The sequence below is a fragment of the Hyperolius riggenbachi genome, chromosome 6, assembly GCF_040937935.1.
Source record: "Hyperolius riggenbachi isolate aHypRig1 chromosome 6, aHypRig1.pri, whole genome shotgun sequence".
NCBI lineage: Eukaryota > Metazoa > Chordata > Amphibia > Anura > Hyperoliidae > Hyperolius > Hyperolius riggenbachi.
The window spans coordinates 128,620,509-128,633,605 of record NC_090651.1 but is presented as its reverse complement, the minus strand read 5'-3'; the positions used below and the strand labels follow the sequence as shown (position 1 = coordinate 128,633,605).

At 43.5% G+C, this 13,097-nt stretch overlaps 1 protein-coding gene across 3 annotated transcripts in view; it reads left to right on the top strand.

Annotated features, from left to right (window-relative positions):
• SUCO (SUN domain containing ossification factor) overlaps positions 1-13,097 on the top strand; it is a 162,530-nt gene that overhangs the window by 18,679 nt on the left and 130,754 nt on the right. For all 3 annotated transcript variants that reach the window (XM_068239885.1, XM_068239884.1, XM_068239883.1), the window contains exon 2: positions 11,732-11,840. In XM_068239885.1, the coding sequence (XP_068095986.1) occupies positions 11,732-11,840 (109 nt within the window). The remainder of the gene's footprint in view (positions 1-11,731; positions 11,841-13,097) is intronic.

Genomic DNA, 13,097 nt, shown 5'->3' with positions numbered 1-13,097 from the left:
GCCTGCGGTTTTAGCTTCGGCCCTGCCCACTGCAATGCATGCTAGGAGATGTAGTCCCATCAATGTGACATCTCCCACTCTGTGGTTTTAATGTTGTGGCTGGTCTGTACTTTGCAGTCACAAAGTCATCTATTGCTGCAAGAAAAAGTTATGAAACATTTTTTTTACAAATGTCTCCTGCATAATTTGCGTTTTGGTAAACCAAGTCACACTATTTGGTTGTATTTCCTTTTCTTCAGTCAACCATTTTCTGTTATCCGCACTGATGCCTATAATTATTCGGTGCGACTGTTGTGCTGACCTTTACTATTCAGCTTTGACTAATGTCTTCAAATGTCACTCCATTTAGATCCTAGTAACCTCAAAAGCTTGTGTGCTATCCTCTGTTTCAGAGGCTCTAAAACTGGTACACATGAGCAAATATCTCCTTGTTAGTGATCCTTATGGTACCCATACACAATACAATAAAAACATTCGATTTTCCCATTTATTCAACCAAAATGATCGAATGGATAAAAGTAAAAAATCTTTTTTTTTCGATCAAGATAATCGAATGATTATCCCGTTTTTATTTGAGAAAAATCTGATCTGACATGTTGAAAGAATGTTTATATTGGATCTAACGGAATAATCGAACGAAATTAATCGCAAAAATTGTACCATGTATGGGCACCTTATGGGTTTTCTTTTCAAAACCACTTACTGAATTGCAGTTGCTAAGTTCAACTGCCAAAATGGTGTGCAAGCGAGTAGACCAGCCAGTCAACACTTCTGTTTAGATCCTATTTAGGGGGGGGGGGGGGGGGGGGGGTAGTGAATAAAAAAAAAAAAAAAGGAAATGCTGAGAATCCCTCCTGAGTTGGACTAGTCCAAGACTTGTCACCTGTAAGACTCTGCTTATACTTGAAGAGGATTATTATTTATTATGGCCTGTTATAGAAGGCTGGCTTAATGCTGCCAGGATCGGGAGAGGTGTCTCTGGGTTCTCACTTGCTTGACCGTAATTAATTTGACAGGGCATGCTCTGCCCACCCACCCACTGTGGAAAAGCTGCCCTAGGGCTTTTTTTCTAGAGTCTGCAGAAGCTCTGGCCACGCCACATTTGTTGCCATGGCTGGGCCCCCAGCTTGGCATCCATAGACTAATTGGGGACAGGCTGTGGCAACGCAGGTGAAGTGGCCATAAAGCAGCAGAAAAATTACTGCAGCTGACTTGCCGCTGGAGGGGGCGGAGCTTCACCTGTCTAATGCATTACATTAGACAAAGCATTACATGACGTGCTCTAGTCATTTACATTGGAAATACTCTTCAGTGTATGAGTAAATGTGATCTTTTCCCCCTCGTTTCTGTCTTGACTAAATTTAGACTAGAAGTTATCAGCATGTGTTATGGTGTTTCACAGCAAGCAGCTGTTGTGCTTTCATGTTTTCGCACACTTCTTGCATATGCTGTGGGGGCTGGTTTCTTTTAAGCTTTTAGGTGCTACACGCTAAAGACTCCTTACTACAGACGTTTCTGAATGTGTTTTTTGCTCTGGAATTCTTGAAACCATCTATTTCTTTACTTATGAACACATTTCCTTTCTTTGGAAAGTATTACGTTATGATGACATAGTCTCTGAAGAATATTGCTTGCTAATGCTGTGAAATTCAGATCACGTATTATCGATAGAAATGCAGTTTCTCTTTACATGGAGATGTGGCTTGCAGACTTCAGATTGTGGGCTTATAGTTGTAGTTTTGCCTGGCATTTATGGAGTTGAGCAGCCATAGACATAGGACGGCCCCTGGCACAGGCTTTCCTGCCAGCAGACTGACACATCAGCACAAACATTCTGCTCATGAAGCCAGCGAGTGGGCAACAGACCTTGCTGTCACCACTTACTGCAGAGCGTTGTTTCTTGGCTGTAAAATAATTTCTCAGTCCCTTGGATGCTGTAGTTTAGGAAGATTAAAAACAGGATTTTTTCACGGCTTACAGCAAAAGTTTTTTCAAATCCAAATTATTTTCTCCCTTTTTATTGAATTCCAAGAGGTTTAGCATGATGATTTCTGTTGGATAGCAGGTCCAGGGATATACTGAATCTGTAAGATTAATATTTCCTAGCCTGCCTTTATGGTATTCATGGCTAGTAATGAGCAGAAAGTGCTCCTAAAATGCAAATTTCTCAACCCTTGGAGGAAATGTTACTAGCAACTGATAGGTCACCTTGTCAGTGGGTTACTGCTTCCTTATGTGGCAGTGAGGGCTCGTTCCCACTATCGCGAATCTGCATGCGTCCAACGCATGCAGATCCGCACATGTAATGCAAGTGGATGGGCCTGTTTCCACTGTAGCGTTGTTGAGGTGGGTTTTTTTCAGCGGTAAAAAAACGCACAAAAGAGCCAACGATTTCGCCTGCGTCGGGAATCCGTGCGAATCGCCGCTAATGTATTTAATAGTAAAAACGCATGCGTTTGTTACATGCGTTTTTACCCGCGATTTCGCGTGCGATTTCGCACCTTTTTCAATTTTATTTAGCCCTGGCAATGTCATGGTTAATTTCGCATGGCACCCTGCCATGCGAAATCGCATGCGAAATCGCGGGTAAAAACGCATGCGGAAACGCATCCGCATGCGTTTTTACAAGCGTCGGAATGCGGCCGAAATCGCGTCGCAACAGTGGGAACGAGCCCTAAGGGTTGGAACCCACTAGGAAATGCTGCAGCACTTATAAACAGTGGAGTCTGTACAAAAATCATCCAACTCTAAGGGCCCGTTTCCACTATCGCGAATCCGCATGCGTTGTCCGCATGCGGATTCGCACAGCCAGTACAAGTGGATGGCCCTATTTCCACTTGTCCGTTTTGCTGTGCGTGTTTCTGTGCAGGATTTTTCTGCACGGCAGAGCCCTCAGAATTCGCCTGCGTGTGGAATGCAGGCGATTCGCACACAATGTATTTAATAGGGAAATCGCATGCGTTTTCCCCATGCGTTTTTGCCGCGAATTCGCATAGGTACCAATGTAAATTCACACAGGCAGTGACATGGGTAAAATCGCATATACACTCACCTATGCGAATTCGCGGCAAAAAACGCATGCGGAATCGCATCCGCATGCAATTTCATCAGCGGTGGAATCCAGGCGATTCCGCACCGCAATAGTGGAAACGAGCCCTAACTCATCAGTTTATGAAACCACCGACTCCAGGTACCCAAAATTGCTCCAACTTCACAGCCCTGCTTATAAAATGTGCAAGTGCTGTGTGCAGTGATTCCTAGTCCGATTGCACTCATCTTATGATCCGTTTTAGAAGCACTTTACAGTAAACTGTACAGCGCTTCCGATTAGCGTTTTGGTTTTTTTTTTAAATAAACTTTATGCCTGCCAGGTGTTCCGATGTCCGGCTTATGTCTGTAGCCCAGCCCCCTAATGGAGGTTATGCTCTTGGACCAATCAGAGAAGCTCTTGTGACCCCCCCCTTCTGCTAGGGCTGGGGCTACGGGTAGAAGCCAGATATTGGGACACTCGGTAAGTATAAATAACGATATTTCAAATTCTAAATGCTCAGCCCCCAAATCTCTGCAATATTGCCGTGATTTGGGGTCGAACAGTGCAGCGATTTTGCAGTGCTTTTATACACCGCATTGAGCGCAAACGCGCTAATTTCTACATGTCTTATAATAATCCGAACATTTATATAGCGCTTTTCTCCTGTCGGACTCAAAGCGCTCAAGAGCTGCAGCCACTGGGACGCGCTCAGGAGGCAACCCTGCAGTGTTAGGGAGTCTTGCCTTGAACTCCTTACTGAATAGGTACTGACCCTAGCCAGGATTCGAACCCTTGTGATTAACCCTACTGCATTAGTTGATACCCGAAGATTATCTACTAGTGGGGCGGGGGAATTGGCGTCGATTGTCGCCGATCCTAAAACATTGCCAAAATCACCCTAGTGGATCCCAGCCCTAAGGCTGTATAGTGTGTCATCTCAGCAGCACAGTCTGCACTCGTAAACCAGGCTCAGTGAGTCCTTAAAGCCCCATCTACACGATACGATTCTTTGTACGATTCAATTACGATTCTATTTACGATCCGATTAAATCCGACATGTCCGATCATGATTCGATTCAATTTGATCTGCCTTTGCAAAACAATGGCAAATCGAATTGAATCGAATCGAATCATGATCGGACATGTCGGATTTAATCGGATCGTAAATAGAATCTTAATTGAATCGTACAAAGAATCGTATCGTGTAGATGGGGCTTTAGAGTTTGCCTGGACTTCTTGGCTTGGAAGCCCTGACATGCTCTCTCCCAACCTTGCTCCTCCGCCCATCCTAAACTGGCAACAGGCCTTCTGCTTCCTGGGTGATGTCATTGCCTGACCTCTGTAGGAACACAGAGGCCAGGCAGATGTCAAGCATGCAGGAAAATAATAGTCATGTTATAGGCGGTAATTGACTTGCTAGTTTTCAGAGTTGGTAAAACTTTGGTTTGTTTGCAGATTAAACCTGGACCAATCAAAATTGACTGCATCTGCATTTTATCTGTCCAGTTTTTTAATCTGCATACAAAATGCAGCCAAAGTTGCATCAGCTTGGATCTCGCTGATGTTCTCTGATTTTTCATCAGTGTGGGGACTTGTAGGGACTCAGTAGATCCCTGTTTTTAAATCTAGTAAATGCTGATAAGATATTGAGGTTGTGTACAATACAGCCTTGGTGCTGAATCGGGTGATTAGTAACCCACTACAGGGTCCCACTACAGGGTCACAGGTGCATAAATATATTGTTACCCATCCAGGACTTTTTTTTTTTGCGTATGTTCACTACAGGGTCTGTTTAATTAGCTGCCAGCTGATAGCAGCAGCTGTTGGCTTTTTTTCTCTTCTTGGTCAATGAGATGCAAATTATGGCTTGCATGTAAATTTAAAGAGGACCTGAACTCAGAACTTCCTCTTTGCTCTAAAAGATACACAACAGCATAATAACCTTTAAAGAAAAACATTTCTTTGTTAGGCCTGGGGCACACCAGAGGAGTTTTTCTGAGCGTTTTGAGTTTTTAAATCTGCTGCTAATGTTATCCTATGTGTCTGTGCACACTGGAACAATGAGGTTTTGTAAAAAACCCCATAGCATTACATTGGGAAGAGCTTTTGAAACCTCTAAAAACTCTTCCCAATGTAATGCTATGGGGTTTTTTACAAAACCTCATTGCTCCAGTGTGCACAGACACATAGGATAACATTAGCAGCAGATTTAAAAACTCAAAACGCTCAGAAAAACTCCTCTGGTGTGCACCAGGCCTTAGAGCTGATGCAAATCTTGCAATAAATCTGCAATGTGTCTACTTCCTGCTTTCATGGAAGCAGACCTATTAACATCCTGAGTTTACCAATTCGCTTCTCTGCCCTGGCAGTCAGCTCACACAGGTGAGAGATTGAATTACAATTTGGGATTAGTAAGAGATGAGGGGGATTAGAAGGCTAAATTCTCTAAGGGCTCCTTCACACCAGAGCCCTTTCCCTGCGTTTCAACGCAAAGTTGATACTTTGTGTTAACCAAGGTAAAATGAGTCCATAGACTTTCATTTTACCTTTCACACCCGACGCTGCGTTTCAGTGCGTTGCAGTTCAGTGCACCCAGGTGCATTGAACCGCCGGGAGTCGGCGTTTTCCCGTCGAGCTAATTGCTACCGCCGCTGTTTGCGTCGCACCACAGGCCATCAAGTGCAGGAGAACGGTTCCTGCATACATTGGCTAATGTGAAAGAGCCCTAAATACACACAGAGTGCATGTCTCTGTTTTGCTTCTGGCCAGTGCAAGAGCTCAGGTCCACTTTAAAGCAAATTGTATGCAGCTTATAATTGGGCCAGTTTGCATTAAATTTGCATAAAAGTTGGAATTATTTGTAGAATGTTGACCATCTCTTGACTTGCTGGAAATGTTCATGTTTTGAGAATTTGCGCCACCAACTGGTCAGGGTTTTTTTTTTTTTCCTTTTTTTTTTTTTTTTTTTTTTTTAAAGAGACTCTGTAACTTTAAAAAGATCCCCTGGGGGGTACTCACCTCGGGTGGGGGAAGCCTCTGGATCCTAATGAGGCTTCCCACGCCGTCCTGCGTCCCACGGGGATCTCGCTGCAGCCCTCTGAACAGCCGGCGACAGGCCCGACTGTAATTTCAATATTTACCTTTGCTGGCTCCAGCGGGGGCGCTGTGGCTGCATTCGGCTCGGAAATAGACGGAAATACCCGATCTCCGTCGGGTCCGCTGTACTGCGCAGGCGCCGGAGACTTGCGCCTGCGCAGTAGAGCGGACCCGACGGCGATCGGGTATTTCCGCCTACTTCGGACCCCATAGCCGTCAGAGCGCCTGCGCAGGAGCCAGGAAGGTAAATATTACGTCACCGCTGCACGGTGGGCTGCAGCGAGACCCCCGAGGGACGCAGGACGGCGTGGGAAACCTCATTAGGATCCGGAGGCTTCCCCCACCCGAGGTGAGTACCCCCCAGGGGACGTTTTGCCGTTACAGTTCCTCTTTAAATGCTGTGGGAAACTGCAGAAATCTTTTCCTAAAAATGGTTTCCTCAATATGATGCATTGGAGTTATGATTTAAGGAAATCTTTCCAATATACAGTGATGTGAAAAACTATTTGCCCCCTTCCTGATTTCTTATTCTTTTGCATGTTTGTCACACTTAAATGTTTCTGCTCATCAAAAACTGTTAACTATTAGTCAAAGATAACATAATTGAACAAAAAATGCAGTTTTAAATGATGGTTTTTATTAAGTGAGAAAAAAACTCAAAACCTACATGGCCCTGTGTGAAAAAGTGATTGCCCCCTGAACCTAATAACTGGTTGGGCCACCCTTAGCAGCAATAACTGCAATCAAGCGTTTGCGATAACTTGCAACGAGTCTTTTACAGCGCCCTGGAGGAATTTTGGCTCACTCATCTTTGCAGAATTGTTGTAATTCAGCTTTATTTGAGGGGTTTCTAGCATGAACTAACCTCATGCCACAACATCTCAATAGGATTCAGGTCAGGACTTTGACTAGGCCACTCCAAAGTCTTCATTTTGTTTTTCTTCAGCCATTCAGAGGTGGATTTGCTGGTGTGTTTTGGGTCATTGTCCTGCTGCAGCACCCAAGATCGCTTCAGCTTGAGTTGACGAACAGATGGCCGGACATTCACCTTCAGGATTTTTTGGTAGACAGTAGAATTCATGGTTCCATCTATTACAGCAAGCCTTCCAGGTCCTGAAGCAGCAAAACAACCCCAGACCATCACACTACCATAACCATATTTTACTGTTGGTATGATGTTCTTTTGCTGAAATGCTGTGTTACTGTTCTACGCCAGATGTAACGGGACACGCACCTTCCAAAAAGTTCAACTTTTGTCTCGTCGGTCCACAAGGTATTTTCCCAAAAGTCTTGGCAATCATTGAGATTTTTTTTTTAGCAAAATTGAGACAAGCCTTAATGTTGTTTTTGCTTAAAAGTGGTTTGCGCATTGGATATCTGCCATGCAGCCCGTTTTTGTCCAGTCTTTCTTATGGTGGAGTCATGAACACTGACCTTAATTGAGGCAAGTGAGGCCTGCAGTTCTTTAGATGTTGTCCTAGGGTCTTTTGTGGCCTCTCAGATGAGTTTTCTCTGCGCTCTTGGGGTAATTTTTGGTCGGCCGGCCACTCCTGGGAAGGTTCATCACTGTTCCATGTTTTTGCCATTTGTGGATAATGGCTCTCACTGTGGTTCGCTGGAGTCCCAAAGCTTTAGAAATGGCTTTATAACCTTTACCAGACTGATAGATCTCAATTACTTTTGTTCTCATTTATTCCTGAATTTCTTTGGATTTTGGCATGATGTCTAGCTTTTGAGGTGCTTTTGGTCTACTTCTCTGTGTCAGCTCCTATTTAAGTGATTACTTGATTGAAACAGGTGTGGCAGTAATCAGGCCTGTGGGTGACTACAGAAATTGAACTCAGGTGTGATAAACCTCAGATAACTTATTTTTTAACAAGGGGGGCAATCACTTTTTCACACAGGGCCATGTAGATTTGGAGTTTTTTTTTCCTCACTAAATAATAAAAACCATCATTTAAAACTGCATTTTTTGTTCAATTATGTTATCTTTGACTAATAGTTAACAGTTTTTGATGAGCAGAAACATTTAAGTGTGACAAACATGCAAAAGAATAAGAAATCAGGAAGGGGGCAAATAGTTTTTCACATCACTGTATGTAAAAGGTGATCAACAAAAGGTATAGTCGGTCCTTGAGGGCTTGTTCACACTAGAGGGTTTTTTTTTGAATTTTTTTTCTTCAAAATTGCCCTGAAAGTGCTTACACCATTATGGTCTATGAGACAGTTCACATCTGAGCGGTTTGTTTCCAATCCGCTCAGAATAGCGGTGCATGGGCCATTTTTGAGGCAATGTTGCCTCATTGGAAGGTATAGGAAAACCGCAAAAGCTCACAAAATCGCTTTGTGCAGCAATTGCGTTGGCATTTTTAATAATAAATACATTGTATTCTTTTCCGGATCAAAGAGTTCACTTCCTGACTGACGTCAAAGAAAACACGCAATTGTTTGGCAAAACCACTTAGAAAAGCGGTTCCCACAAAAAAAAAGTGTGCAGGTAATCGCTGGGAATCGGAAATAAAAATTGTCAAATGCTGAAGGGAAGCAATGTGAACAATGCCTGAGGGTCTCAATGTGAACATGGCCTCTCGAACGCTCACTTTTGCTGCCTGGCAACTGCTCCCTGCTGCTTGGTAACTGCTCCCTGAGCATGCAGTTCAGCCTCCCATGGATGCTGAACTGCACGCTCTCCTTTAAAGCATACCTGAACTCAGAACTCCTTCTCGGCTCTGAAAGATAAGCAAGTAAAGCAACAGCATACTATTTAAAGAAAAATATTTGTTCCAGCCGATGCAAATCCGGCAATATGATACCAATACTAATCTGCAATGTGTCTATTTACTGCTTTCATGGAAGCAGACATAGGGTTAACAATCTGTATTTACTTTTCTGTGTATGAGAGCATCCCTGTTGGTGTTTGTGCATTGGTTCACAACATGGGATGGAAGTCCTCTGCCCAGCTAGACTGGAATCTGTTAATATTGTGCATTGCAAGCTCTTAACAAGCATTCTGAGCAGCTGCTCTGAGGCCTGGTGCACACCGAGCGGTTTTTGCAGCGATCCACAAACCGCTTCTGCCAGGGAAAACGCTTGGCTAATGTATTTCAATGAGATGGTGCAAACCAGCGGTTTGAGGTTTTTTAGCAAGCCGCAAACGTGCCTCCTGCAGCACTTTTGCGCTTTGCAGAAGAGTTTCTGCCTCAATGTAAAGTATTGGAAAACCGCAAATCGCTCTGGAAAACGCTACATCAGAGCGGGTTTCCAGGCGTTTTTGTTACAGAAGCTGTTCAGTAACAGCTTTTGCTGTAACAATATTTGTAATCTGCTACACAAAAATGCTCCCAAAAACGCTAGGCATGTTTAGAAAACGTCTCTAAACATGCCTAGAATTGCTCTGAAATTAGCTCCAAAAACTGCTAGCGTTTTGAGGATCTGCGTGTTTTTTTTTTGTTTTTTTTTGTTTTTGTTTGTTTGTGTACTGGGCCTGAATGTGAGCTAAACCTGGCAGCATCTGGCACAGTAAAGAGGCAGCGAAGCCACCACCTGTTACCAGTCCACGTGTATTTGGCCACAGCCTGAACTTGGCAATCTGCCTTGTTGTCGGTATGCCTCCACTACCTTCCAGTTGGCCCTTGACATCTGAAACTATAAGTGTTGCATCTCTCATGACAGACTTGGCTGTAAAGTAGTGTGTGTGATCCAATATGACGAATCCCTAGTGTCCTGATCTGGAGATGGTGAGTGAGATGCTGATACATTTTGAGTTGATTTTATGCAGATTCTGACTGGACCAATTCGAATTGACTGCTGTTTCATTGGGCTGGTTCCCAGTTGCATATAATTGCATAACGTTAATGTATGCAAAGGATCCAAATGTCCTTTCTGTTTACATTTTTGTAACTTTTGTATGACAGTATGTTTTTATGTATGGTTGCATATTATTGCATTGCACCAGCATCTCCCCTGTATGTGTTCCTTTAAGAGCTACACCACACTTATTTTAGGTGTGCTGAGATAGGCTAGTGTTTCTGGTCAATATATAAAATGTTTGTACAGAAGTTGTCACTAAGGACCCAGGAGGGTCAGAAACGCGTCGGCTTTTGCGCTGCCATGTACAACTGTTGTACCTTTTTAATAGTGAGAATAGAGATATGGATTTTTAATATGATGAATATGATGGCGTGCGGACAACTTTGCTTCATATTGCCAGCTATAGGTGCCTTCAGTATAGGAAGGCAGGTCTAGGTGATCGGCGTAGGTGCCTTGAAGGTAACCTGTTTGTAAGTAGGGGACTGTCTATAATTGGATCAGGTCCACAGGCAGCTTATCCTCTATACCTCCATCTCACAGCTCCGTGAAGCTGGTCCCCCTGCAATCAGCACAAATAAAAATTCCATCATGTTTGGTTAGTGCTATGTTTGTGCTGCAATAATTAAGATTTGTGCTGCTTTCACTTTGAAGATAATAGCAATTCATTTTTCCAAATAGTAACATCACTCAGCACCCAAAAATCACCATTCTATCTTTTATAGGTTTTGAGATATTGAAGTTTCTATAAAGGTTAAAAGTTTAACCCCCCCCCCCCCTTCCTTTCATCATTGCAAAGGCTGAGTGAACTTTTCACCTTTATAAAAACTAAAATATCTCAAAAACTACTACATAATTTTTGCAGCACAGAGCACTACCCAACTATAACAGTTTCATGCCTGGGGGCTGGATGATGGGGCCCTTTCACGGAGCTCCATCCCACCCTTATATTCCAAGATTACCTGAATGTAGAATATTGTATTTTCATTTTTTATTCTAATTTCTTCTTTTAGAGATCCCCACAATAGATAAGCTAGGATCAAATGACAATCCTAGCTTATCTATTGACAGTCTAAATCTGCATACTCACTGTCCGGCGGCTTCTGCTACGTACTCTTGAAGACTGTTGTCAGCTATGCCTCTTCCTGTTAGCGGGTTAAAGCGTGAGGTCACGCGACGTACACGGCGGCGCAAGCGAGACTTCCGCAATCTCGGTACTTTGCACGGTGTCGTCAAGGATCTCAAAGATTTGATCCGCCGTGTTGGTAAGGTGTCATCGGCGCAATGCTAGGCGTCGGTCGCAATCATGCGCCTGTACCCACCTCGCAGCGTTGTTTGAAAGTCATCGGGAAAATCGCAGCTTTAATGTAATTTGAGATTTCGGAAATCTTATTATTTGTAAAATTAGACTTCTCTTTAAAATTTTAGTTCCTCTGAACTCATAAGGCAGTTGCCAACTTTGCCTAATACTGTTTGAAAAGTGTATTTTTTTATTTTATGTACAGAATATTTATGTTTTTGCCTATAGCAGCAAATGATGCTTTTGAGGAACAGTCATTATGAGCATCTCTCAGCATTGGACATCATAGAATAAAGAGTCCCATTATTAGACTGTTGAGTAAAAATAAAATGGTGTGGGTCAGGAAAGTGTGCAATATGCCAGCACAGAAAGCATGACTCCCACTAGAATGTTGCAGTGCAAAGCAGTATTGTCTTATGCTCTGTCCTATTCTCTGTAGTGAATCAGCATTATAGCTCTCATCACTAAAACGTCTTTTATCTACTTTGATTTTATAGGTTACCACCTCGTCATGTGTTCTGCAATGAAGACGCTGCACTTCCTGCAACACAATCTGCACATACAGAGGACCTTCCCATAAAGGAGGATGATCATGAGAAGAAAAAGGTTGGTTAAAACAATTTTGGTTTGTTGAGTAAGGCATGCTTCCCACTTGTTGCAGAAAGGGACTCATTGGGTACGCCATTGCAAGCTCCGTTCAGCGCAGGAAGTGGATCCTATTGTTAAAAAGAGGATCCGCAAAAGTATGCGGCAAGCGGAAGGCAGACTCCGAACTTGCTGCATTTTTTCCAGACGAGTGGATTTGTTGCCCATTGCCACCTATAGCGCAATGCATCTATCCCTAGACTCCAATGTGACAGTAAAATGGAGCGGGCCCAGAACTGTTCTCTCTGCGAAACTGATCCATCATAAATGGGAACCAAGCCTAAAAAGAGTAAAGCAAGTCATTATACAGCCCTGAGATTTTCTTTATAAAATTAATAATGGCAGTATTTGTATAGAGCCTTTCTCTTGTCGGACTCAAAGCTCTTGCGAGGCAGCCTCTAGAGCGCACTCAGTAGGCAGCAGCAGTGTTAAGGAGACTTGCCCAAGAAACTCCTTACTGAATAGGTGCTGGCTTACTAAACAGGCAGAGCCGAGATTTGAACCCAGGTCTCCTTAACCATCCACAATTGAAGTGATTTTAAAGGGTCTTGCAAGTGTCAAATACTGTGTGTTCTAATAATGCTGGCTGCTCACTTAGATTTTACCGCAGTCTTTTAAAATGTCAATCTTAACCCTTTCCACACGTATGTCCCGCATAGCGGGACATTGCAAATTCCGCGTTGCACTCGTATTTCCCGCTGTGCGGGACATCCCGGCGGCGGTTTGCGGCGCATCGGGACTGCCGCAAACCGCCGATCCCTGTGCGCCGGTTTGTGGGCATGTAGTACTACATGCCCACACACATAGTGCCCCCTAGCCCCATACCGGAATTCCGCGATCCCGGCTGGAAGTGACATGGTAATTTAAATGTCAGTACTTTTTTTTTTTTTTTTTTTTTCCCTATTTTTATAAGGGAAAAAAAAATGCTGATTTAAATCAGCAGATTCCTCTCTACAGATTCCAAGCAGATTTCTTGCAGATTGCCTGCAAGGCTGCACATAGAATCAATGGAATCCTATGGAAGGGACTGGGGGAGGGTGTAAATAGTAGCCAGTATTTTATTGCTAATCTGCCCAATCGAAATACCAACGATTGCATTGTGTAGGGACAGTAAGACCCCGGGTGGCGGGCATAAAACAACCTATTATTGCGAAACTTGCTCACGCAGGCCCGGATTACACCCAGGAAACTGTTTTTCAATTTACCATACCTTGGCTT